Below are 27,505 nucleotides of genomic sequence, written 5' to 3' on the forward strand. Positions count from 1 at the left end.
TCCTGTGAATGTAGCCCCTTAAATAAACACTGATCGTTTTAGGTTTACTAAGGACCTTACTGCTTAGACAGTCACCTGTGAAACTGAAGGTGTTAGTCCCTGTGAAGAGAGATTAGAAAGTGTGGCGACTCTATTCTACACAAGTATAAAGACTAGTTTAACATTAGGTGAAACTTAAAAGGATTTTGTTCCAAACAAGACAAGTGTGTGATATGCTCTTTCTAATGAAGTTGTCTGCTTGGGCTGCCTAAATGTAACTGGACTATCTGGACACTGCCAGACTATCAAGGCCAGACTGAAATAGAAATGACTGGTGGACAAAGTCCTGTGCTTGTAGGACAAGAAGTTAAAGAAAATTCCTGCCTGCATTGCTAAAAAGTTGCAAGAACTAAACCCCAATGAGACCTTAGAGAAGCCGGCTGGAAGCTTAGCTCAAGATAAATTTACAGGAGCCGTGCATCAGTGATTCCCCTGCTCGCAGCTCACCTTTGTTTTAAATGATCTTGTCCGCAGACAAAGGGAAACTTCATAAATTCTTTTTCTAGCACAATTAAGCTCTTGTTGACTTGTCAGATCGTAGGATTTCTAATTTACTGCTTAGACCACCAAACTTTCCCCCTGGCTTTCTGCTGGAAGCTTATTGTGTGTTTGGAGGTGGTGACATTGTAGAATAGAGTTTAAGAATGGAGAGCTGTCCTAGCTCCCCTTTCCTTTCTCCTTTCCCTGCTGCCCAAGGTGATTTTAAATGTCTTTCTGAGTACGCTGGTAAGGGACAAGGCAGCAATTATTCCTTGTCAAATTTAAGGTTACTTGATTATTTACATCAGCTGAAAGAGGCCAAAATCAATGCGAGTTCTTTTGTGCTAATAGAGGAACTTCATTTTATCCCTGTCAAAGGCCTAACTCGCCTCAGCAACTGCTATTGTCAGGGGAGGGCACAGCCGCCCTCCCTGAGGACCTCACGCCGAAGTTGCCAACGCAGCTCTCCTGTCCTCGGCACCTCTACAAACAGACRGATGGTTTTACTAAGGAAACTAACTTTAAAAATTCAGTATTCATGAATTATGTCAGTTGCTTTCCTCTTCAGTCTTCCGTAAGATAGATGTCTGAGTTTTAAACTTGAACATTTTGACTCTGTCCCTCTGATTCCCTTATCCAAGCAATACATGGTTTTGTTTTCATCATTGATTTTTTTTTCTGCGCTATTCTGTAGAACRCTGCTGTTTATGTTATGCATTAGATTAGCTGTCAGAAAGTCATGTATTGAAGCTATCTGGCTGCTCCTGAGGAAATTATTTTCTGTCTTGCGCTGGGAGCACATTGTGTGAAAGTTTTGCACTTCAGTTCTGTCCACATGTAATATGCTCTGCGTCATGCCAGACGATACGGCCTACATGCTATATAAGTTCTTATTTAAAAATTGATGTACGTAATGTTAATTATTTTCTCTATAACACAGAGCTTGAGGAGGACCATAGGACCACCTAAAAACTTTTTCGTTCAACATCAAATTCATATGTTTCTTAAACTGTGATGGCAGCCAAAGYTGTGCCCATTCCCTGAGGAGGCRTGGGAAGCAAACGCGTGGCTTTCAACAAGTGCCAGAGGGAAGTGTACAACCMGTGATGGGGAGAGATTCCTGCAGCAGGTGTTAGGTTGCAGAAATAACAGCGATGGCTTCTTTGTTTTCAGAAATGTCRGACACAATAGAGAGAGGCATTTGTCACTTACAGTGACGTTTTGAAGCTATAGAATGCCATTCTTTGATGGGCTTTAGCTCCTTGCAGCCCGTGTCTTTCACTTGTGCTTTTCTTGGCTTTAGTTATGTAAACAGTAGGCTTTGCTGAGGCGCTTTCTGCCTTGAAGGCCCCTGGTCTCAAGGGGAGCTGCAGCTACTCAGCACCCTTGACAGATGATACCAGGTTGTGATAACAAATCTTTACACATCTGTTCACCCTCTGCATGCTGTTTTTTATGTAGGGGATAAGCAGCAATGCAGGAGAGGCAAAAAGTGCAAGTATAAAGGCTTAAATATTGTAAATGACTTAGTAGCTAATGGGGAATGTCAGAGAGCGGTTCGGTTTTAGCCTGTGCTGGCAATAAKCATTTGCTGGAAATACTGGCAACCTGAAGAACCTGCTCAGGGCTTATATCCCTGAACATCCTTCGTTTGSTTTTCTTTTTAAAGAAAGAATGGCTCAGCACAAAAGGTCAGAATTTGCATCTTGCCAGTAAGCATACAAGCCACTTTCTTTGGTAACTAACCAAAGACCAATATTATAGCTAAATATCTTAGTCACTGCCTTTAGCAAAGCCCGTATTTTTTTTTGTAGGAAAAAGAAGAAAAAACAAGATGGGGTAGGTGTTAGAAATAATCACAGCTTGCACATTTGCCTTATTCTACCTGATTGAATTTTTATAGCTTGCTCTTAGTTCAATCTACTAAAGAAACAGAGCTTTTCTTCAGGTGAATAGATTTCTTTTTCCTTTTTTTTTTCTCATTTCTTTCTCCTTGCTTTTTCTTATACAATAATAATGTTGCTGTTTAAAACAAGCTGTGAATGAATACAAGCCACTGGATATTTTTACTGTATTTTTACCCAGGTTTTACTATATACTGTCCAAAAYAGGTGATTTTTCAGGGCTTGCCATTTTTAATGATGTTTTAAAAGGCAAAGCAACCTTCAGGAAGCTGCATGCTTGGTTAATGCCAGTGGAATTGAGGTTGTAGATACAGCAAGGTGACCTGATGTCCTYGTGTCCTGGAGAGGCTGATTCGGACCTTCCCTCTGTGCTGCTCTCTGCACCTCCTAAGCTTCCTTCCTCCAACGCAAACTCCGCAATGCTTGCAAAGAGTGGGTGGATTCCTTGACTTTAAATGAGACTTAAATGGGAATGAAAACATACAGTAATTTGATGGAAATGGAGCTTATGGGCAATGTTAAACAAAGAAAGTGCTCCCTGAATAAATTTGGAAAACCTATTCATTTCGTGTAGAGTAACCAGTAATAAAATTGGGCTAGAGAAGCCTTAGGCATGCTGTATTTAAATAAGCTTCTTATTAGAGCCAGATCAGATCTAGAGCTGTGGTTATGGATAATGCAGCTTACAATTTGTTTCACGAGTAAAGATTCTATTATCATAATTTCGATTGTAAATGCTCTTTATTTTTGTCAACGGGAYGCTAATAAGATCTCCGTGTGGGCCTTTGAATTGACAAAATGGCGCAGTGTGCGAGGAGGGAATGAGCCTGCTGTGCTGAGGGAATTCTGTCCGTGCTCCCTAACTGCAGCTGGAGCGGGAGTCGGGATGGGGAGGGAATTCTGTCCACATTCCGTAACTGCAGCTATAGTGGGCGTTTTGATGGAAAGGTGGCGTGGCAGCCGCACGGGAAGCACGGCTTCCCGTGATGGCGGCGGCTCCCTGCGTGGGGCTGGGGTTGGGCTGCAGGCCTGTGGGCAGCTCATGGCAGCCCCGCGGCGCTGGGCCATCCTGGAGCTGCTCTGTGGGGCTCTGTGGCCCTGCTGGGCTTCTCTCACCTGCCGTCACCCTCCTCAGCGTCCCCCGTGAGCGGGGAGGCAACGTTGGTGGCGAGCACCAAGGCTGTGAGGCCTGCAAAGATGGCAGGCACGGTGGCGCTGGGCACGTCCCTTTCAGGTTTATACACGTACAGGAGGACAGTTCCGGCTTTCCCTTTCCCTGTTYTTCTCCTGTGAATAAGCAGCCTTGCCTCCAGCTGCTGTCTTTGCCTCCAGCTTCTAAACCTTTCAYGGGTGTATGCTTGGAAGCATTATCCATTGCCAACGACTGACTGTGTCTAAGAATAYGTTGAGAACTCTCATCCGAGTTCTCCTCTCTCATCCTATAACAGGCTTTGGTTTCCCWGGAATTTTGCACAGGGACTTGAAAAAGGCCTCCAGTAGCTCAGGTTCCTGCCTGGGCTGAGCTCACAAGTGCTGCAGATGAAGGCCCCAGCCTTCATCTCTGGTACCCGTCTGCTTTTCTGGGTTCTGCGCCGAATAACTCGTAGCCAGAAAAGGAGTCCCCTAAACTGGCTACAGTTACTGGAATCAGTTATTGACGAGAAAGCCTGCTTATAAGCCAGGCATTAATGCAGACTTTCTGTGTGGATAAATCCAAACCCTGATGAGCCCGGAGAAGTGTCTCCTGAGTCTAAGAGTGGAGTTTGGCCAGGCAGCTTTCCATCTCTCCTTCTGTGCTGCTCAGAATAATTGGACTGAAGGCAGTAAACCTAGAAGGTAAAAGCAAACAAAAAAGGAAGAGTAAAATAGAAAGAATATTCTGCTAGCTTAACACTTATTTAAAAAAAAAAAAAAAAAAAGTGAATTCACTGCTAACAATCACATGTAGGAACTGCAGAAGGAATTGTTGGGGCTATAGTGTGTGGCCTGCTGAAGACCTTTGTTTACTGCCCTTCATTTTTCAAGTCTCTCTCTGAGAATGATTTGTGCTGTCACCCTATGACTGCTATGCAGGCTTATTTTCATTTAAGAACAAAATTATTTTTAACATGATCTGAGCAATCGGGACTCTGTCTTTTTCAATTTAATCTGAGGTTTTACATTACCTTTCTTTGACTTTTGTCTAAATCATTAAAATACGATTAGCTTATTGATAATATGCATATGTAAAAAGATAAAGGTAACAGCCACATGTTGTCCCTGCATTGGAAATCTCCTTCTTGTTCCTTCCCTGTGTGTGAGCCAACGAAGATGACAAAGATTGTGCCCATTTTTGTTTCAGTTAGAACAGTTTTACCTTTCAACAGYACTGAACATTTATGGTCCTTGATCACAACTTGGATCTTTAAGGCTTTTTAAATGAGCTATTTCGGAATACATTCATTTGAGGATTTCTGTGCTGTGACTGCTTCTGTTTTCAAAAAGCAGTTTTGTATCATCCAAGCATTTTTATCCTTTTATGTGTTCAGTGCAGATGGAGGTAAGCAAATGAGAAATGATATAAAGTAGACGAGCTAATTGGAAAAATCCMATTACTTAAAAGTTCAAAAATCAGAAACCAAATGAGTCCCAAACCATCTAATTTTCCTCCTCCTTTTGATGCACAAAATATTTAGTGAAAGTCTGCTTGATAGTCTTATTCACTTGATTTGCCTGCTAGCTGTAGAAAGAAAAAATTAAAACATCCTTCAATTTTTAGTCTAGCCCAGTCCCAGGTGTGTTGTGCTGATTTCTGTCTCTGGTTATTCACAGTGCAGGACTTTCATGTCCTAGATGCTGGTTGGTAACTTGATTAATGACATTTAGTTCACCCGGTCTCCTTATCAAAGAAAAAAATGCTGACTGCAGTAATGATCAGATTAGTTGCTTCCTTTTTATACAGTTCAACCTGGAAGGAGAGAAGTTTTTCTGGTTGAGAGCCTTCTCATAGTTTCTATATATATGTATAATGGACAGAATGTAGATGTAAATGTAAACTGAGATCTAGCATAAGCTAGGAAGCAAACCAAGTAGAATAAATTCAGATTAATTGGTTGCAAGTGTTTGGGTATTTCAGCTGGCGCTTCTTAGCTTTCTGATGGTATTGCTTTGCGTTCCTTGATAGCTGTGTAGACACAGCGTGTGTCCGAGGTCTGCTCCCTCGCGTGTCCCGTGCTTGTCCCATGGTGCTTGTCCCATGGTGCTTGTCCCATGGTGCTTGTCCCTGCCCTCCCCTTCTGTGTGTGCGAGTGCCTGGGAAGAGCAGCTCGGGGTGCCCGGCAGGCTCTGCCTTGGAGCAGTGCCCCGGCTGCCTTTCACAGGGTTTCTGTAAGGGGAGGGGAAACCTCTTTGATTGGCTTCTGTTCTCTCTTAGGTGCAGCTGAGCTGCAATTAGCTATAGCCAACAGCCTCAGTTCTAACATTATAAGCTAGAGGTAGGAGAAAGGAAGTTCATTTATTCTGTTTAAATAACCTAAGTGCAAAGTTGGCTTAGGGGATCGTTACACAGTTATTAAGAATAATCAATACTTCCTGAGTACCAGTATAGTCACATGATGAGTTTTCAGGATTTAATGCTATGTTTTGAGAAGGAATGCAGATGAAGGCCAGGTTGTCCTGTGGTATGAGTCGTAAGCTTTTGAAGCAGACCTTCCATCAGACTTTGTTTTTCTTCATGCCCGCAGGACAAAAAGTCTAGTTCAGCTTGTCTGGTGAGGCTCTGTGTGCTCTCCCTTCGGTGCAGTGCCCACAGCGCTGGAATGATTTAACAATGTCTTTAAGTATTAATGAGACATCCCTGTAATCAATGGCATTGGTCTGTCATAATAAATTTTAAAAACTTCAGCTTTTGTAAATAGAGCGGTGTTCTTGGGTGTTTCTTGTTTGAGAGTGACATCCTGCGGTTTCATAAAATCATTGCTGTCCATTCGTTCATTTACTACATTCAAAAGATTAGTTTCTTATGGCCGTTCTCCTATGGTCTATTAAATGGGATCTAACACACTCCCTATACATATATTGTGAAGATGTTAGCTACAAAGATGAAAAGAATTTAGAATAATGCAAATCATATATTTTATGTTCATCTTCAATACAGAAAAGATGATGCTGATGGCTATGCTAGGATTCCAAAACGTGTTTCTTTTAGTACAGCGAATGTCTGACCTGTATTCAACTATGGAATTAAAGGTTTATGGCTGAATTATGGCCTGTGGCAAAGCAAGTTTTCACTGCTGAGTTTCGTGTTAGCATTGGACTGAAAAACGGCTGTGGCTTAAAGAAGCATTAGATCCAGGAGATGCTTCTGCTTCCSCAGAGATAAGGCCAGTTAGTTAAGTGAGCAGGGGAGACAAAATATAGGCAGACTGAGGCCCTAGTTCCTGCTAGGTGGCCTGTCCTTACAGTGTGATGATTATGCAGGACAGAAATAAYGGCTCTGTACCCTTAACCAGTGCTTGAATATAATGTCTGTGCCTGAAAGCGGAGTAGGAGAAGATTGCAATAGGCACTTTGGATGAGATTTTAATCCTCAGGTACTGAGTGCTATAGAATTGAAGGTGTTACATCAACAATTAGTGATGAATGCTAAAAGTAAAACACAGTTTTCATGTTTTTTTCTGTGGGTTAGATTGAGAACTTGCTAAGAAATTTAAACTTTTAAATTACTAATCAGCTTTTCATTGGTTGGTTTTAATTATTGAGAGACAAATGTCCTCTACTATGTAGTAAATTATAGATGAGCCCTATATATATGCCATTATAACAAATAATTTACAAGATGCTTTTCTAATTGTGCTTGCATTATGTGTAGGTATAATGAGTTTTCTTCTCAAACCACAAGCCACTAGGGAACTGAAAAACAGCTCTTGCAGTCAGGAAAATAATATTTAATGCTCCAGTTTTCAAGGCTGGAATGTTAAAGTCTTATATTTTTAATGTGGGAAATTTGACATTTATTCTGGGGCTGGGCTAACACAAGCTTTAAGATCTTTGCCTCGGGTGTGCAGCCTTGGGAAGTAGATCCCATCACCTTCTATTGCTACTAGACATCTCCCTGTTTCCACTTAACCTTTTGGATAAAAGTGTAGTAAACACCTGCAGGAGAACGTGGCTTCCTTCAGCTCTGCTCACAGAGAGCGGAGTTAAAGAGTCTGTGAAAGACACAACATCACAAAGAGCCCTATGGCKTCCTCGTTTTTTGTTCCTTGTGAACCTTGGTGAGGAAATTCCTGCCTAGAATACAAGTTATTTTCTTTCATACCCTTTGTTGCATCTGTCAAATGCTTAATGTTCTGGTTAATCTTATAAGTGCAATTAAAGCTCATTYTCGTTTTCAGTGAATTCATTCCCTGCATATGTACCTTTAATAATATTTCATTTAGGTGTATGCCATGTATGGAAAATTTCTGAATTTCTGTGTGTGTTTCTTTTTTTTTTCCCCCTTATGAGTTCTTCTGAAATACTTTGTCATCAGGGATGGATACTTCTGGGAAGGTCAAAGAAGTTTAAACCACACATCTGACGCGTATTTAGTTCCAACGATGAGAATGTTAGSGTTGCTTCGGAGAGCCGAAAGCCAGGGTTGCGCAAACACAAGCGCACTAACACGAGCGCGAGGATCGTGTCTCCAAACCACCAAATCTTTTTATTAATCTTTCTGGCAATGCAGCACTGCCTGTCGCCAGGACTGTGTTGTTCCCATCTGCAGTGGTAGCAGACTTTATTCTTGGGATCCGATCTCCTGTCTGTTCATTTTCGGAAGAAGGTCTCAGTCTAACTCCTCCAAAATAAAAAGAATATTACATCAGTGAATATGGCAGATACTGTTGAGAGCTGGCCACTATATATGACTTGTTGTTTCATGAAAAAATACATTCCCAAGGAAAAACAGTRTTCTCTTCTCTTGAAGGAAGGAAGGAAAGAAGCCAAGCAGTGGAAGGATCTAAAAAGAACCCTGCAAATCCTTCCATGTAATTTACCATCCGTGTTGCAATCGCTACACTAAGAGATGCCAAATTTAAGAGGGCACTCAGGCTATTCTATTTACATGACTCTGGACTGTCTTTTCCTGCCATTTGTTTGTCTTGGTGGCAAGAGCTGGTTTGCCCATCTGTCCTCATGAATTCTTAGTGCAGAGCCCTCCTTCCCCTGCTGATCAGCTTGACACGACATGCTTTGCAAGGCGGGAGAAAAAGCCCCCGTATTGTTGAACAAGTGAATTTTCTCATGTTCCTGCCTGAAGCCACATGTTTCGAGTGGGACCGGGATGTTCTGATTTGTGGTAACCACRCATTGACCTCCAGGTGCTCTAAGTTTCGCAAGGAGCCCTGCTGCTTTGTTCTTGTTGCTCAGTTTTGTGAGGGACTTAAGACATAACTGCACCCTGTGTGCTTACAGCCTGCTTCGTTCACTCTTTAAACTTTTGCTGATCTTTAGTTTTCCCATGTTCTTCTAAAATGACTTTTCCTCCTTTCTTTTCAGCTTGGATTCCAAAGTCAAACAGTGCTTAGAATGACAGTTTTCTTGCATTTTTGTACACCGTGTTCTTCATAGTTTCTTTGCACTTACTGTAGTCTTGCAGGGAGTGTTAGCTGTCTTGAAAGACTTCTCAATGTTCCAAAAGGGAACTTCTGAATTCTAAGATCATGTCCAAGTCAGTCAGATCTTTTTCCTTTCAAAGACACTGGAATAAAAGTTTTGTTCTTTTTCCTCAGCCAATTTTGATTTCATTGATTCTTCTGCTTCCCATGTTAGCAATTCTCTGATATTCACTTACTTTGGATTTTTATGTGATGAAAGCAGGATTTTTTTAGTTGATTCATCACAGTACTTGAGTATTTAGATACTGCCCTGCTGCTATATTTAGGAGTTTTGCATTAAGTCATGCTAAGTGATGAGGCTCTTAAACCTGGATTTAGAAACATGCTGCATAGATCATAACTCCTAAAAACTTATGCTGGACTTTTTTTCTTTTTTTTTTGTACCACTGATAAAAATGCTTTTGTGATCATGACCTGTGCATTAAGTAGTTTTTCATTAGTTATATCACTAACGGAGATAAAGCACTGTTAGCTGGTTACATTGCTTTTATCCTGTTTTAGACTATTATTTAAAATGCAAGAGAAAATAGACCAAACTAGTCTGATATGAAAAYGGACCAGAAAGTTCCACAATACTGTGTTAATTTCCATTTGTGGATTTTTGGTCTCACACGAAGTATTTGGGAAGTAAGGACTGTTACGGTGCGTTGCCGTTGAGCTGGCTCTTACCTGTGCGAGGATTTGCGTGGGAGCTTACGCTGTCAGGAGCTTTGGAGCCAACGTTGCCGCAGAACTGCYCTGCTTGTAGGGGCTGAATGAAACGCTTGTCAACATAGAGCTCAGTTCAGTTGCTGTATTTTTCTTCCACAGTTTTTTTTTTATGTGAATAAAAAGCCAAGGGAACAGTTATTATTTATTAAATCTTCAAAGCCATTTTGCTGGCAGTGTTAATGCAATGAGATACTTGAATATCTWTATGAAATTCTGCAGAAGGGCAGCCCTGCTCCTCAGAGGGTKTTTGCCATTACAGCTGGTGGTGTTGAAGGGCCTGGAATGTCTGTTGTTTTCTGTTTGATAACATAGGAAATTGGGAAACAAGTATTACTGTTCTCTAAATATGAAGCCTGAGAATAAACATAAAATYAATGTGAATATTTGGATGGAGCCCTGGGGTCAGTGTAGCCTCATAGCAATGCAGCCCAACAGCCGTTTTTGTGTTGTGTGCGACGGCAGCTCTGAAGTGCRGTTTGTTTCGTGTTTCCCAGTTCTCTCTATGTGCAGTTGGCTGCCTGTTTCCCAACTCCCTCTTTGCTGCCAGGGCAGCAGAAAGGAGCCTTGGCRGGGATGGGGGCTGTGTGTCCCTCTTGTAGGAAGAGAAAGGAGAGACTCGCAAAGAGACCTTCCAGTTAGGTCTTTGCAGGACACTTACTCTTCCACTCTGATGGGTTTTTTGCTTTTTAAAACGGTTAATTTCAAAAAGAGGAAAATGGCCTTAGTTAATTCACTGTAGCAGTCTGGTGTGTGTTTTAAATCTTACTAGGGGCCATTACAGGTCATTAATGAGTTTAAAATGAGCCTTTGCTTTAAAAGGAGGAGAAACTCCCCGTATTGTATAGGAATGGCTTTATGGCTTCAGTTTTCAATGTGTGCTTTTCTTGCTGCCTGTGGGGGCCCACGTGGAGCCTGGGAGGCCGGCGAGGTTTTTGTGAGGTGTGACGTGGGGCTGCATGCGGGGCTTCGCTCGCCGCCTTGCTTGGCCTTGTTCTGGCGTCCTGTCACCATCAGGCTGCGGTTCATGGAGACGGAGCAGCCCCGCAGCTGCATAGCACAGCAGGTCTCCACGCTGGGGTTGTTACGTGGTTCTGCAAAATTTATTAAATCACTTCTGGGAAGGAAAAAAAAAAAAAAAAAAAGCTGTCCAAAGGATAGGCCTTTAGGAATTTGGGCTGGGCATTGTGCTCATTTTAATTAAAAAGTATTTCCTAATGTCCTAATGCTGTTTTTTTTAGCACCTCTAAATAGTGTGATGGGAGGGGCTGCCCTTGCGCACAAACGAGGTGCCCTGTCGGCAGCGGCGTCCCCAGGGGTGCTGCCGACGCCGGTGCGCTCTGAGGAGCTCAGGCACCGTGTGGGTTTGTTCCCACTGCACAGTTCTTCTTGAGGAGGAACTTCTTCACTGTGAGGGTGCCAGAGCCCTGGCACAGGCTGCCCAGGGAGGCTGTGGARTCTCCTTCTCTGGAGATCTTCCAAACCCGCCTGGATGCCGCCCTGTGCCCCGTGCTCTGGGTGTCCCTGCTGGAGCAGGGGGTTGGACTAGGTGATCTCTAGAGGTCCCTTCCAACCCCAACCATGCTGTGGTTCTGTGACAAGCAGCGGGTGGCTGCTGTTGCTGCTCGTGTTCCTGGCCTGCGACGCGGAGACTCGCAGGTTTTCCTGCGGCTTGAAGAGGCCCCAGCAAGAGCAGCAGCTGCTTCGTTGCTCCTGGCACTGACACGCAAACCTCGGCAAACTGCTTTACGCTCAAGGAGACACCTGTAAGGTTCAAAGTCACATGGAACTCACGGTGCAGGTTTTGTCTCCGAGTAGAGATGTGACGGGTTTCAGTGCACTGGAAAGAGAATTTATTGGCTGGTAATTTTAAGATGCTCCCCTTTAAGCTCTTTAAGTGTTCTGAGGAACATAAAGCGTATGGGATGGGCAGAACAGAGAGGAAAAGTACCTTGGCATCTGCGGCTGCATGGGCAGTGGCTGTTGTTGGTAACTAACTTGAGTTGCTGGGGAAGTGTCAGAGCATGAACGTGTAGCAAGCGCTGCAAGTGAAATATGGGAGTGAGAGATGAAGCCTGGGAGTGAAGTTATATGCAGAGCAAGTAAAATTATCTGTGATTGCTGCGGGATTAACTCCTGCTGTACTAATAACTGGGCTGTTTGCTTCCGTAAGCAGTGGAATACATGCAGGCAGTTTAGGACCAACCTGTCAGCTAAGCAGTGAAATTATCCCAGCTGTGCCTTCCTTCTCAGAGGATGTTCCTCAGCTAATCCTGCAAGCACATTTGCAGTTTGTGCAATGTACCAGCAAAAAGTCATACAAACGTGTTGATAAGTATAACTTAGGAAAGGAAAATCCTTCTGCCTATATATAAATATATATATATATATGTCTGTTAGTTTGCTTGTTCTCAAAATTGGTGCTTAAAATCCTGCCCTGCGCTGCCTGCGCGGGTCTGATCCGTTAGCYGAGGACACCCTTCAAGCCAGTTTGGTTGCCGTGCCCTCGCTGGCCCCTCAGCTCGGGGCTCGGGAGCGGCACAGAGCGCAGCGCGGCGGCGTGCAGCGGTGCGAGGGCCTGTCCCGGCGCCGCATCCCCGCGCTGCTTCCCAACGCGCCAGCAGCGCGAGCCCCCCGCGCGCTCCCTCGGGCAGCATGAAGGGCAGCGGCGATGGGGGCCGCCCGCACCCGCGTCTCACATGGCGGGAGTGATGTGAAGCGCAGCGATTCCCTCCCTGGTAGCCCCGTGAAGGTGTYGGGTTTCCTGCCCCACGTCGCACAGGCCTCACAGCAGAACAGGCTGCGCGTGTGGCGAGCGGAGCGGCGCGCGCTCCGGGAGCGCTCCTTGCTTGCACAGCCTGAATAGCGGCGCAGGGCCTGGCTATCCCGGCTTGCTTGGAGGACGAGCGCCTGGAACCGGGCGCYGGGATTTCTGGAGCGGGCTCTCCGGCGGCACGGAGGCGGCCGTGGAGGCTGCTCGGTGAGGGAGGCCTCCAGGAAGTGGGAGTGCGCTTGGCTTCAGCGCCGCGCGAGGGGTGGTGGAAGGGAGGATGCTGATTAAAATAATAAACAAATGCTGGGAATAGATTCCCGCGCCGCTGCCAGAGCAGCAAGGACCAAAGGATGAGATCCCCAGCAGCGACCTCGGAGGTAGCAGTGTGATCCTTCGTGGGAGACTTTTGCCTGAACAAAGGAAGAGACTTTTGGAATTTCTTTCTGCTGGGCCTCGCTCCTCCGGAGCTGCCGCATCCCGTGGGCTGAGCAGGCCCAGGGAAGAGACTTGGAAGGGGCTTGGCTATTGCCGTAGCCACAGCAGCCTGCCGGTGGCACGGAGGCGAGGCGCCCTCCTGCCCAGGGCCACGGGCAGCTTCCCCCAGCCGGGGCTGCCCTGCGACGCCGGCTGCGGAGCTTCCCGCGTGCACCAGCATCCCAGGGCCTTGGTCCCTGTTTTTCCCTTGAATGGGGCAGGCATGGATTGAGCGGCCCCTCCGAGGCGCCGCTCCGCCGCACRCTGACTGAGGGCGCCCGTGGGGCTGGGCGCCCGCGAGGCCGCAGGCCGGCCCGGCCGCGCGAACACGGCGCCATGGGGCGCGCGTAGCGCCCACCTCGGCCACCCCTGGGCATGTGCATGGGGCCGCGGGAGCGCGGCGCCGGGGGGCTGCGCCCCACACCTGCCCCTAGGCACCGCTGCACGCAGCGCCCCGGGGGCTCTCGACCTGGCTCGGAAGGCGCTCCAGGGACATGCGGCCTTCGCGGGACGTTTCGTCATGATCGGCCTGACCTTCAGCTTGCRGGAGCTGCTGGCAACGTTTGAGAAGGTACCGTGAGGGCCCTGCCCAGGGCTGCTTTGGAAAAACGTGCTGTGGAGAGCRCAGGCTGTGGTAAAACGGGGGTCTTATTCCCAGCGCTGCTGCAAAGGTCCTTGTGCGACCCTTCTGTGACAGCCTGTCACGTGGGGAAGAGTGGTGCCTCCCTCCTTGCTCATTCCTAGCTCCACGGGATTCCTTCCAGAGCAGTTACTCYGATCGTGGCCTTTGGAAGTGTTGGAAAGTTCGGGGCTTTTGCCAAGCCATAATTTTCAGGGGGCTTTCCAGAGTGCTGGTGATATCACTTTACACAAAAAAGGAGCTCTATAATAAGCTGTTACATTTGGTTGAAAAGTGTCTTAATCGGATTGCAAGATCTGCTGTTTTTTGTGAGTTACTCCCCAGGCGCGTGCCAGTTCTCCACTTCTTCCCTCTATTTTTGTCTCCTCCAGTCTAGTGGTTCTTCTCTTACCAGGAGGCTTGGCAGCCGCAGTGGTGAGAGGCAGGAGCCTTGACTTGGCAGCRACTGCCCTGATTAGATACAGGGATCGAGACAGGAAACTTCTCGAGCACGTTGCCTTCATCCACTTGCCAGCACTTTGGAGCAGACCTGAGTCACATCAACCCTCCCGCTTGGTTTTGCAGGCTCTGCTTGCTTGCTGCTTTCGAGTACGCTTCCCTGTCAAAAACCTTCTGTGCCATTTAAAGCCYGAGTCAGTAAACAATGGGGTTTTACTAACAGCTTAAGATTAAAAAAGAAGTTTTTCAATGTGTACTTTCAGGCAGCAGAAACCTTTAGGAGCGTACRCAACAGACGCAGTTCAGCCGATCCACCGGGATTTTCCCGAAGCAGCAGCAGGTGGCAACATCTGTGGCCAGAATTGCTGCCCGCAGCGGGAAGCGCTTTCTGCCTCTCCTGCCCGCCCGTCAGCCGGGCTGCGTCCCCGTCCTGCGGTAATCCGGCTCTCAGTCTCTGAAGATGGGGTCAGCTGCTGGGGGACAGGGTGCCGCCTTCTTTCCTTTCTCATTTTCCTCCCATTTCTTGAAGCCGCAGCCGTTGCACAATGCTGTGCTGTTAAGGAGTTCTGCTACTAGTGTTTTTAATAGCTTTGTGCCATACAAAGCCCTGGCATTTGCAAATTCCAAGCTCTCCTCTGTGATTCTGAATATGCCAGAGTCTTATTTCTTGTCGAAGGAATTGATTGTAGCAATTCCTGACAAAAGCACAACTTACAGCTCTCCCAACTGCCGTAGCTTTTAGCCTAAAGCTCCCTGTCATTTTGCCTGTTGTGTTGAGGTCTGTAACATGATTTAGGAGAATGCCCTGGTGTTGGAGAAGAATGTTAACGCTTTTGTTGTTGAACTTTGATCAGAAACTGCTTATTGAGCAATTTTTCTGTATTTTCTTTTTCTTCTTTTGAGCAAGTTCCCCTCTCGCCTGCCTTGTCCCTCCCTCACATGACTTCCCGCACACCCATCCTGTTCCTCCTCGCCGCGGCGTTTGCTGCCAGGAGAAACAGCCTCATGGCAGCGACTCCGGCTCGCTCCCGCGCTCTACATCCATTAACGTGTGTAGTGAGGGGAGAATTACGAGCCTGGTTGCCGTGCCTGTAGAGCGGGAGCCGGGTGGCCTTGGCAGCGGCTTRCAGGGCTCCGCCTGCCCGTGCACAGGCGGAGCGAGTCCTGTTGCCCTGGGGCGGGCTGCGCGCTCCGCGCTGGAGCTCTCTGGAGGTCTCCCAAACCCGCCTGGATGCCGCCCTGTGCCCCGTGCTCTGGGTGTCCCTGCTGGAGCAGAGGGTTGGACTAGGTGATCTCTAGGGGTCCCTTCCAACCTCAACCAGTCTGTGATTCCGGGATCCTGCTCTTCTGTCCCACTGTGCCTGCTGCGGTTGGCATTAACGGGCTTGCGGTGCCCTCCAGATGTTCAGGCTCTGCCCTGCCACGGAGCCGCAGGGGCAGTTCGTTCCCAGCCTTAAGTGCATCGTCATCGTCGTGGTGAGAAGAGCCCTTACCCACACTGTATGCCACCTGCTAAGGTGTTTTCCATTCAATTTAAGTGCAAGTTGAGACAGCTTTTTGGGAACTTGGAGCTGCAGTGCAGGGCTTTTGGTAATACAAGAGTGTGAAAATCTGACGTGAAAAATATCCAAAGGCTTCCCCTTCCTCCTCCTCCTCCAAAAAAAAAAAAAAAAAAAAAAGTATTTTTCATCCTGAACTGTGTAAGAACCTAAGTAGTAATTGAGTTTCTATCACATCTAAACCCAGTTGCTCTTGCAAATCGCTGTGCTCCTTCTTGCACTGCAGCCCCAAGGGCTGTGCTGAGGGGCAGCGCGGCCCGTGCCTGGCCCTGCGGGGAGGGGAGGGTTGGTGCCGTTCCTTACAGGCGGCTCTGCCGGTGGGGGATCTGTGGCGGGGCAGCCCTGCGCCAGGGCTCTGCATCTCTGCAGAGCGGGGGGAAGCCCCTTGCCCTGCAGCCTGTGGCTGCAGCAGTGGGGCAGCCTGCCCAAGGCTGGCGCTGCCCGCGTCTCCTGAAGCCCCAGGAGGGGCTCCCTGGCTGAGATGGAAACCTGCATTCCCCACAGGCTGAGAATTCCTTTTCACAGCCTCTTTTTACAAGAGCTTCCCTCCCCCTCCATCCCTCGCGTTGGCAAAGGAGAGCGCGCTGCAGGTCCCACTGTCCTGTGGCGGCGGGCGCCTTCACGTGCCCGCCTCGCGCCCCAATTCCTGCCTGCTCCTCAGGGGCTGGCAGAAAGCGACCGGTGCCCGTGGAGGAGCGCGGGCTGAGGGGCACGTGTGGCGCAGCAGGGCGCCCGAGGCGGCTGGCAGCGGCACGCAGAACGCACCCCATTGGGGATGGAAGCTGCAGTCTGCTGTAAAAGGCTCCCCCTGCCCTGCTGCCGCGATGAGAYCCCAGGAAGGAGGCTCTGGCTGGAGGCAGTGGCGCGCAGCCGGTCCATGGGTGCCACTGGCGTTTCCTTTTCCAGCTGTTCCGGTGGAGGAGCTTGTGCACCTGCTTCCACGGGCAGTCCTCCCCTGCGGAGGGGGAGAGCGAGCGGCGCCCTTACCGCCGCCCGGATCCCRCTGCCTCGCGTGGTGTCGGTGGAAGGAAGGGGCCGGTGTTCGGGAACGCTTGCGGGGCCTCGCGGCTGCTCCAGGCGCCCGCCCTGCGGCACCCGCCGGGCGTCCGGCACCTGCCAAAACTGTCCTGGCAGCTTGGCCTGGAGTATCCTGCCCGGGGCCACGCGGTTCCTCATGGAGCCTAACCCGTAGCGTTGCTGTGTGTACTGATTTGAACAACTTCATTGCAATATAATTGTATTTTAAAAATAAATTATTTAGTTTAAAATGTTATAGACTATTTTCATAAGAGGATAAGTTGTGTTTTGCTTAGGATAGAATAGAGTAGAAGGGATCTTGATGATACAATCTGTAACATGATAGGAACATCTTCTTAGTCATTTTGTGTAATAAAGTAACTTCTCTGCATTATATCTTTATATACCTAAAGTAAAATGTCAAGAACTTTTCATAGTCTARATGCACTAATGCTGGAGGTGTCCCTGCTGGAGCAGGGGTTKTGAAGTAGATGATCTCTAGAGGTCCCTTCCAACCTCAACCATCCTGTGATTCTGTAATGCAACTTTTTGCATGTTTTAACATGCATCTTGTTTATTCCACTTCAATTTTGGGTGGGAATACGGAGTTTTCTTCAATCAATCGTGTTTTTATCTGCCATACACGGGCTTGGGGCCATTAAAGGGGAAAATATTTTGCCTATGATAATGACAACGTATCAACAGATAAAATGGAAAAAGCAGAACTGAAAGTAATAAGATCCCAGGGAGCSGGCCAGTGCAGCGCCTGCCTCTTCACATACTCCTCCTTCCCTGTTAGATACTGAGGTACAGGTGCTAGAAAGCACCGGCAATGATTCAGGAGATTTGGCTTGAGGATCTTATGTTTTAAAAATAATACCAGCCTTGGTTAAATCAAAACAGCTACGGTAATGTCCTTACTAAGGCAGAAATGAGATTGGGAGAAGAAAAGGTTGAATTTCAAAAGGCAGAGAAAGAGCAGCTTAAAGTGAAACTGAAAGTGCATTTTTTTTCATTTTTTTTTCTACAAAATGCAGACCTTCGTGTGTCTGCTGCTATACATATCACATATCAGTATGGGATTCCTGAACTGTAAAAATAGTTTTTGAGTTAGCTGTGGTCACTTAGTTGTGGCTTAGGGACACAGGTTCTAGTTAAAAACAGTCATTTGCATATGTCARAAAACCCCATGCTATGTGATTTGCTTAGTTGTGTGAAGTTTCTGCAGTGGTTTGTTTAAAGGGGAAGGAAACAGCCTTGCGGAGGCCGAGTGTGCGCCGCTTGCGAGCAGGGAGGCTTCTAGTGCCCATGCAAACACCGTCCTGGCTGCAAACGTGGGAAACCAGGAGGACATGAAATGCCACGAGTGGTTTTAAAACGTCATATTYGTGGCTATAACTGCTGTTTCACAGTAGAGTATGATTTTCAAGCTCCTTTTCTTATGCTCTAAAAACAGGGAACCTTTTACAGGAAGTTAACAGGGGGTGCTGGGTTTTGTGTCTCTTTTACAGGTTTTTCTTTTATCTCTCTTCCAAGTTGCACCAGGAAGATGATGATGTGCTCTGGCCTCGTGGTTTATGAAGTGCACTAGGAATAGCATCTCTCATGCTTTAAACACAGACCTAAAACACCTGGGCTTTCCCTCTTGATATTTCAGGACATCCAGGCTGAGATTGATGCCCACAATGACATCTTCAAAAGCATCGACGGAAACAGGCAGAAGATGGTGAAAGCCTTGGGAAACTCCGAGGAAGCTGCTCTGCTCCAGCACCGCCTGGATGACATGAACCAGCGCTGGAATGACCTCAAGGCCAAGTCAGCCAACATCAGGTGAGCAGTGGGAGCACCAGCACCCGAATGGGGCACGGCTGCAGCTTCGGAAAGGCTCCCGGAGCTTGGCTGTAGTATTGAGGTGAAATCTGGCCTTTCTGCTAAGGGACCCCGAGCACTAACCTGAGGCGCYTGCTGACAGTGGACGCTCAGCTGCTTGTTCCGCTCTCTCCAAAGCTCTACTGTTGCAACTTGCTAATTTGTGCCAAATTTTCCAGAAAAGTAGGTTGGCTCTTTGCTTATTGCATATCAAAAGCCATGTCATTGATGTAATTCTGTGAAGTTAAAATTAGCGAGGAGAAATCAGAGTTTTTGTTGTTGTTTGTTTGTTTCTACCACTATAACGAATACTTTGATAACACTGCATCACAAGTGTCTAGATCTATATTGCTTGCAGACTTTTCTGACAGCTATTCAATTAAAAAAATGTTTTAAAGCATACATTAATCAGAAAAAGTCTTTTAAATTTTTTGACCCGAGCAGTGCTAAGTGAAAAGCTCGRTGTTTGTCCAAGTGTAGATGCTATTAAAACCTTTACAATGTCATTCTGCAAGCAGATATTACCATGCTCATTAATGTCAATAAAATTCCACATTAAAGTTAACTACACAGAAAAGCCTGTGTAGAGCTTCTAATTGCTACTGCCTTCCTGTTGATTAAAGGAAATAGTACTTTTACTAGAGCAGAAAAATGGTAAGCTCTCATATTAATTTTCCAAAGGCCAGAAAAATGAGTTGAGCTTGGAATTCGGGCACAAGAGCTTGGCACGGAGGGAAGTTGTGACATCTGCTTTCCAGCTCCACCAACCACGTCACCAMCGTGCTGGGCACTTCATTGCAGCCGGCAGAATCTGCTCAGCCAGAGCCCCCGGGCAGAGCTGGGAGCTCAGGATCCAGGGCCTTGGGCAGCAGAGCTTAGGAAGCGCGGCCCCAGCCCCTCACAAGGCCCTTCCTACAAGTGTTGAATTGGGGCTTTTATGAGCCCTGCTCACTGGTAAATCAACGCGCGAGAGCGACTAAAGCCCGTTCCTATGTTAATAGTTTAATCAGCAAGTGTAAACTTCTGGCAGTAACAATTCAGTTGATTGACCCTTCATGGGGGAAACTATAATTTGGGAGAAATTAATAGTGAAATGGCCTTGAAGCCATTTACCCAAGCAGTAGTTAATTCTGAGGCGGCAGTGTAGCGACTGCAGCTGGCGCTCGCTGCCTTCGGAGAAAGGGAAAAGCATGGGAGGAAACAGAGGATTCTCTAGAATTAGACCACCCACCCACCAGCCTTTTCTAGTCCATGTGTTCCCTTGTCACTCAGCAGGAAAAGTGTTGCCTAAATAGGGAGAAGCAAGAGCTGGGGAGGTCCCAGCTGGGAATGCGGCCCAGGGTCAGCGCCAGGGCAGCCGTGTCCGTGCTGCGGCTCTGCATGGCCCCTCCTGCCCCGGCACCYGAGGGGATGGGGAGAGGGACACCGGCTCTGACCGGCCTGCGGGAGAGCCGGCCCTTTTCCCACTCAGCCGGGATTCCTCCATGCGGGAGGCTGCTGCTGGGGGATACTGCTGCTGCAACCGGTGCTCAAAACATAACAATCACATAGGGCTGCCCTGTGTTTKGATCGAAATCGATTCTCAGGCCACCGCTGCAGCCGGCAAGTCCCTGAAAATCGGCAGTTCACTTGTCAGGCGGACGCGAGCGCTTGAGGCTTTGCCTGCAGGCTGTGTGTTGATAGAAGCCCCCATTTCTAAACAGGGCGAGAAAGAGGCTTTTCCAAAGCGAAGAAGAAAAGGAAACATTTCAAACTTCGGCATGGTTTATTGGCTCTGACTCTGTGATGATGCCTGTATCACCAATGTGCCCGTGCTGCTAACAGGTTGCACTGAAATGCAGTTTGGAGGATATCCATGTGCCCTTCCTCCTCAGCAGCGTTTCTTGGGAGCGGGGTTTGCTCGGTGCCTGTCCGTGTTCCCCAGGAGGCTGATCCTGGGTTCCCCCTTCATTAACTTCTCTGTGGCGTGGGAGGTGCTCTGTGCTCAGAGCAGGGGGCTGTGCTGCCTTCCCTCTCCTGCAGCCCCTCTCTGCCTGGAGTCTGCTTCGCAATGATGAGCTAGTGTTTTGCTGCCGTCATTAATCTGGCGTGTACGTGGATGCTCATTAGGGTAAATTACAGGGAGCTGAATCTAGTATTATGTGCTGCATCCTTCACATTAATGCCAAATTAGTTTGTTCACTGTTAACGGTATTGCAGGAAATGTTAAATTAACAGTGAGCCACCGTTACAGAGTTCTTTAAACACCTAACCAGTGACAGTTCCCTTCCTCCCCCATCAAAACCCTGATTCATTTCGTGTACAAGAATTCAGCTAAATAATTGGGACCGAATCCTGCAGCTTCAGACCGCGCCAGTTTTTAGAGGCGAGAGCTGCTTCCCCTTCCTGGACACATTAATAAGTCTTGAGGAATAGATTTTACTTTCAGATGTATGCAAAACTCTGAATATAAACATTTTAATCGTGATTTGTTTAAAAAAAGAAGTCATATAACCATGCTTTATTGTGGGTAGCTGGAGGGTCTAATTACTGTGAATGCTAAGGGTGTAAATTTTCAGTGGAGTTCAGTWCCTCGTGCAGTGACTTCCTGGATGGATGTGGTTAAGAGCACAGCRCGGAAGCTTTGCCTTGAAAGCAGCTCTGTTTAGGGAGTACTGAAGGGCTGAGAAGAGGTGAGGAGAGCTGGGAAAGCCCATTTTCACCTGGGAATTGAGGCGCTGTGGAGCAGGGCTGTGCAGACGATGCCGGAAGGCAGGGCTCCGACTCCGCTGTGTTTAGACCAAGGCTAGAAGCAGAGAGAAAGGTGTTAGTGACAGAAACAAGGCAAGACAGAGACACTGATGCAGAAAGCTGCATGCAGAAGAGCATCACTTCTCGCATCGACGTGTGATTTTTTTTTTTTCTCAAGTAGCTATCTACATGCTTTCGGAAGCTACATGCTTTCGGAAGCTACTTCATTTACAGAGATGCATTTTTTCCTCCTTTTTTTCCCCTTCTACACTCTTACTGCCTATTTTCTTCTTCATCTATCCCAGTATCCCTGAAAAATGCCAGCCTACTGAAATGTAAGTTTGCCTYGAAGTAAACCTTGCAGCACCCTTTCAAGCTAGCTCTGTCAGATCAGTACTGAAAATTCACTGGAACAGCCATTGCAGCAGATAAAAACAGAGAGAGCAGTTGAAAATGTCGAGATGCAAGCTGCAGTGGTTCAGAAAAAGAAGAAAAAGCGATGTGCCAAACAGAAAAAAAAAAAGAGAGAGAGAGAAAACCTAGGAGACAAAACAGAAAAGTGTGGCTCAGTCAGCCTTCAAAAGCAGACAGGGAGGTGCAGAGCTAGTGTCAGACTGCACTGGAAAAGACTCAGGTCTTCTTCATCACCTGGGTGGTAAAACGAATCCGTTGTACTGATTTGGTTTTGGTCTCCAAATGAAATCCATGAAAGCACTGAATAACTGGAATAGGACAGCCGCACCTTGCTAAAGATGGTGCTGCAGGGAAACCACCAAAGCAAGGTAACTGTGAATATGCTGGAAATGAGYGTGCGGAAGTTTGGAGGTGCCGAGCACTTTGCCGGCCCGGCGCTGGCTCCTCAGGAGCTCCTTGTCGCCTAAAGGGACGGGTTAAATAAGGGGCTGCCGAGGTTTTCAGCAGCACCGTGCGCTCCTCCCGAGGCATCTCGCCTCTCTGTGCTGGGAAGTCCGGTCCTGGCGTTGAGGAGCTCAGGTTTGTGGTGCTTTAGCTCACAAAATGATGCTCGTGCTTTGTGCACTGCAAGGTGGTAGATCCCTAATAAGAGCAAGCACTTTGTGTTGCTCACATGTGCAATGTGTTCCCAACAGCGGGTTCATATTTGTCTATTTGTTATCCTGGTTTTTCTTCCTGGCCCTGCTTATTTTCGCTTTCTGTGGAAAGGGTTTAGAAATGGAGGTTCTTTTAACACATCAAACGTTCTTTGCAGTTAAATATTTGAAATGTTCCTACACKAATGTTAGAACGTTTTATTTTTTAGTTCAATCTCTTTCTTTTTATGACACTGAAAGCTTAAAAAAATGCTTTTATGTTGTTTTGCAGGGCTCACTTGGAGGCAAGTGCAGAGAAATGGAACAGACTGCTGACATCCCTGGAAGAGTTAATCAAGTGGCTGAACACAAAAGATGAAGAACTGAAAAACCAAATGCCCATTGGAGGGGATGTCCCAACCTTACAGCAGCAATATGATCACTGCAAAGTGAGTTCTTCAAACTTACTGATAAATGTGCTACTGTGAAGGATAGCAGGAAGCAGATTTARATATGGAAGAAATGATAAACAGTTTAGCATGGTGTTTAATGTCTAGAGAAACTTTTTGCTGCAGGTCTCTACTCCTTTGGCTTTAYGTTCTCATCAAAGTGCAACTGAGATAACCCATTTAAAAATTTTTCAGAATAATTTCTGATGCATATGTTTAGCTCAAAACGGTTTTGTGATCTGTTTCCTGATCTTCTTAGATGTCTATCCTGCATAAATGCTGTTGTCCAAGTAAAGCTAAAGAAGGCCACGTCAGTTAGAAACGAACCCGAGTTACAAAAACAAAGTGAATGTAACTTCAGTAAAACTCTGCAAAAGGGCCTCTGCATTTCAGTAACGTGACCAGTATTGCAGGGTCTGCCCCGCCACAAGTGCACATTTGGATTACAAAGATGACTCAAAGGTGCTTGAAAGAACTGACTTAAGGCAGCCCTGTGCCCTTGTTTCAGCTCTCTGGTTTTGCTAACGCTCTGCCACCGTGGTGCATATTGCACTACTAATGCCTAAGTTAGCTTTTGACAGGAAAATCTCTGTTGTATCTAAAATATATTATTCTCGTTTATGTAGAATGTGAAGTCTGTCAACCTACTCTAACCAGTAATCAAGTTAGGACATATTTGCCACCACACAATTTCATTCATAAGCAATGCTTTTGAAACTTAATTCCAATGTACACGAGTTTGAAGAAATCTGCATGTGTTTCTTCCTAATTTATTCCTTTAAATTATTAGTATGAGCTCAGGGTCTTTGTTTCTTGAGAGCTCATCTCTTCCTGTTTTCCACTGAAATCATCACGCTCTGTTTGTAGGCACACCTGCTCTGAGCTTTTTAAAATGATCAAACATTGTTTTATTATTGCAGAAGAGTAATAAAAGACTGGAACAGATCCAGGTATGTTTTAAAGCCAGTCAGTGAGAGAGGGTAGGTCTGTACAGATCCTTTTCTAAAGGACTGTGCATGTCTCGTGCTAGATGATAGTATATACCTGGTCATAACAAAAAATACTRCTATTGGCTCTTGTTTAAAGACCTCAAATTGATTTTCAAAAATGGTTGTTCGTATTCTAGAAGATGAAGGTAGGAACAAGGAGAGCTCATGGGTGCTACCAGYGAACTGCAGCAGTGGGAGGGAGGGAAAAGCCCTCGTCTCTTGTTCTTAGCCATAGTTTTAAAGGGGAATATTTGGGGGGATTTTTTGTCATATGTTGAGGTAAAGCTAATACTGTGTGGAATAAGTGCATTCGGGAGCTTTAAGAGATCGCCCTTTTGCTTTTGAGAAAGGTCATATTCTTCTGTCACTTGGCTTTTGCATTTACTGTGGCTTTAGGTTATAGATGTCCCATGCAGTATTTAATAGGAGCCCTGTTAATGGACTGCCACAAAACAAGATTAGAGCAACCCTGTGCATTTGTCGTGTTTTCTGCACATTTTGGTGGGCAAGGGTGCAGTATTCGGTGGCAGATATTTCTGATGTGGAGGCTGGACAATTCCTTCTCAATGTCACTTAGCAGGAACGTGGGGATTCCACTGGGTCACATGGATTTTTTTCTGGGTTGTGCCACATAGGAACGGGCCGCGTGTGCCTTCTCATGAATGAAGTGTCCTCCTGTGACCTGATGGTGATCCGGGGCTCCCACAGGAAGGAAAATGGATTAAATCTCTCCTTTGATTTGATTCTCTGTAGGGCAGCTCTTCAGTAACRGACGCAGCTTTTGCTTCCCTGAGGCTGCAGTTTAGTAGTACTCTGGATCCAGGTGAAAAGTTGCAGATTTTCAGGTGGCAAGTGAAAACTGAAAGGGAAAAGGGGAGTCGGGGGGAGACTGGAGGAAAGATACTCAAACACTTTGCAGCTGCCTATACAGAGCTCCCTTCCTCTGTATAATTAAGTGCTTGGTATTGTTTGGGTGTAGAATAAAGACGTCATTTTGGGAGACATCTTTATGGATGGATGTCTCCCAAACAACGTTGTCCCATAAATGTTATGCCTGTGATATTTTCTTATTTTCCTTTTTTAATCTCTCTCTCTTTTTCCATTTTTGAAATCTTGTGCCAAATCTGCCCTTCTGGCAGATTTTTTTATCAAAGCATTTGACCTGATTGCTTCATGCTGTTGGTGTYGCTGTCGCTGGCCACCATCACCTGCTCTGCACCAAAGCTGCTCTTTCCAGAATCCATACACACATCCTGGGTTAAGATGGAAGTTTTACTGGAGAGTTGAGATGAGATCTCAACGCTCAATGCCCTGTATCTTGGAAGGGGCAGGACTGGGGGAGGATCTCATTGAAATAAGGGACTTGGAATTCTACATTTTAACCATTCTCAAAATTTCTTTGAGTGTGGGCTGTGACCATACCCCAGGAGTGAAAACTCATCAATGTTTTGTAGAAAGGTGTATCAAGGAATGGAGAAATTTAAAATACTTGAATTAAAAATCAGCCTGCCTAATGTACCCCAAGGCTGTCTTTGTACTCGTGAAGTACAGAAAACTCCACAGCAAAGCAGCTGAGGAGGCAAATGGCTGTAGGGAGAAGAATATGAAGGCAGCTGGCAGTTCTGTCTCTAGGGCCTGCTTTTCCCCCTGATTCCATGTGTCATGGATTCTGGTGCCCGTCCTCGTGAGCTCAGGTTTTGCATTTCATTCTGCTCTTCTTCAGCCTTCTGGATGAATATTCATTTAGGATTTTGAAGAGTCTGATGTAACACTGCTTATCTAATAGCTGCACAGATCACGCTGAAGACTGTTGGTGTGGATATTTTATTCTGCCAGAAAAGAAATGGTGCAGAAGCGCTGTGAAGAATCAGTGGCCTGGGTTTGTGCATTTGAAGTTGTGCCTGGGAGGAAGCCCGGGAGATGTGGTGACCTCTGGAGACACACGGGGAGCTCGTGTGGGGCATCGCCCTGCTCCCTGGGGGAGAACCTGGGCACAGAGTCCCTTTGCCAATATAAACCACTGTGGCTTGGGCTGGAGGGAGAACAGGACATCTCAAGTGGAGCAGGAACGGGTGCTCTCTTATAAATCCTTACAGCATCTGTCTGGAAAGGAACAAGTGTCTAGCTCCTGCTAAATAATGCATGCAGCTTGAATCGCAGGGGTGCTTAAGTTGCCTTCATTCAAGTCCGGGCTGAATCAGGCAGGGAGCTCTGAGAGTTTCGTCAGTAATTTTTGTATCTGTGGCTGGATCATTAATATTTCAGATCCTCATCAGACGTTTGGGGGTTGCTGTCAATGTACTTAATGCTTCCAGGTTGGTTTGCTGAGCTATTCAGACACTGAAAGTTGGATGTATTTCTTCCAGGTGTCATTAGCTATTGCCACTGCTATCAAAAGCATTAGCGTAGCCAACTGGAAACTGCTTTCTGCTTGTTGTTATCCCTTCAGGGTGCCTCTAATTCCATTGTTTACTTTGTCAGCCGGAAAAACCTGTGAGGAAAAAAATATTTTTGTACCCCTAACTTGTCTATCCTCTTTTGGTGTGTCTACTGACTTTGGGCAAATAGGCTTATTCTTAAATCCTTGTTCTTAATTATTCTAGGTTTGTTTTTCTTTTTCCTTCATATTAAAATCCATTTCCATTGTTCTTCCCGTTATAATCATTTATTTACAACAAAAAGTGAGTAGTATTTGATGTTTTCAAAGCTATCCTAGTCTGTGCTCTTTTTTTTTATAGTCTAGAAAGGTAGATTTTTTAGTATATTTTACATCTTATCAAAAAATGGGCAAAATCTGGATTGGACAGAGGAGGTCAGCTATGTTGCTGCAATACTAATTTTGACCAAAAGGTGAGTTATGGAGAGGAGATGAAGCCTGTGGTAGGAAAAGGGGAATCTGCAGAGGCTTTTGCTGTGAAGAGTTTCAGTCTGATCCTACAGACTAATGTGCGAGGTGAAGCAGGAGCTCTGGTGCTCCTAAGGATGTTTTCAGAAACTGCTCACTCAGTGAAGGGGCAGAATAACCTTCCCCCTGGTAGGTCAGCATTGCTGAGCACTTAGAGAGCTGCTTAACTAAGCTYGGTGTGCATTAGGGGACATTTTTAGGGACTCGGGCAGCTTTAAGTGTTTTGCATATTTGATAATCCTAAATGGTGAATACTCATGAAAAAGAAAGATTTCACAAGCTCAGTACAGTTTCTTTATCTTTAAATGAGATTTTTTTTTTCTTTCTGAGGTGTGCTTAGGAGAAGGAGTTCAGATTATGAGTGGGATAYTTGGGGTAAGGAAAGGTGCAGTTTATGCCTGGAATTAAAGGCAAGCTCTCCCAGTGGACCTTCAAGCCATTGCTCAGTAAGGGTTTCCTAGAACTGAGCAGTTCTACATGAATGATTCAGGTGTGGATCACGAGCTGCTCTCCTGGACAACTCCTCCAAAAGAATGGTGTGTAAACAGAAGCATGTCACAAATTGAGTGTTACATTAAGATGTCAGTGCAGTGCATTTTTAACATTAATAATAATAATATAATAATAATAAAAGTCACTTTTGGCTATATTTCAGCTTGTTCTCAAAACTGCAGTTGTTCTGTRTTTTGTGACAACTCAGGAAAGGTGCCGTGGACCAGGACTTGAAAAGAAGCAAYCTGGAGAGTGAAAGATCCAGACACCCTGCCACTACTGTGGAATAAAGCAYGTTGTCTTGCTGTGGTGACACAGCAGTCATAGGCACTTTTTTCAGTACAATAAAGAA

General features: G+C 46.3%; 1 protein-coding gene across 1 annotated transcript in view; it reads left to right on the forward strand.

Moving 5' to 3' along the window:
• Nucleotides 1–27,505, forward strand: part of UTRN (utrophin) — a 344,252-nt gene that overhangs the window by 208,081 nt on the left and 108,666 nt on the right. The window contains exons 51-52 of the mRNA XM_026044733.1: nt 18,328–18,500; nt 22,611–22,767. Coding sequence (XP_025900518.1) covers nt 18,328–18,500; nt 22,611–22,767 — 330 coding nt within the window. The remainder of the gene's footprint in view (nt 1–18,327; nt 18,501–22,610; nt 22,768–27,505) is intronic.

Source organism: Nothoprocta perdicaria, unplaced genomic scaffold, assembly GCF_003342845.1.
Source record: "Nothoprocta perdicaria isolate Ctin4 unplaced genomic scaffold, notPer1 scaffold_38, whole genome shotgun sequence".
NCBI lineage: Eukaryota > Metazoa > Chordata > Aves > Tinamiformes > Tinamidae > Nothoprocta > Nothoprocta perdicaria.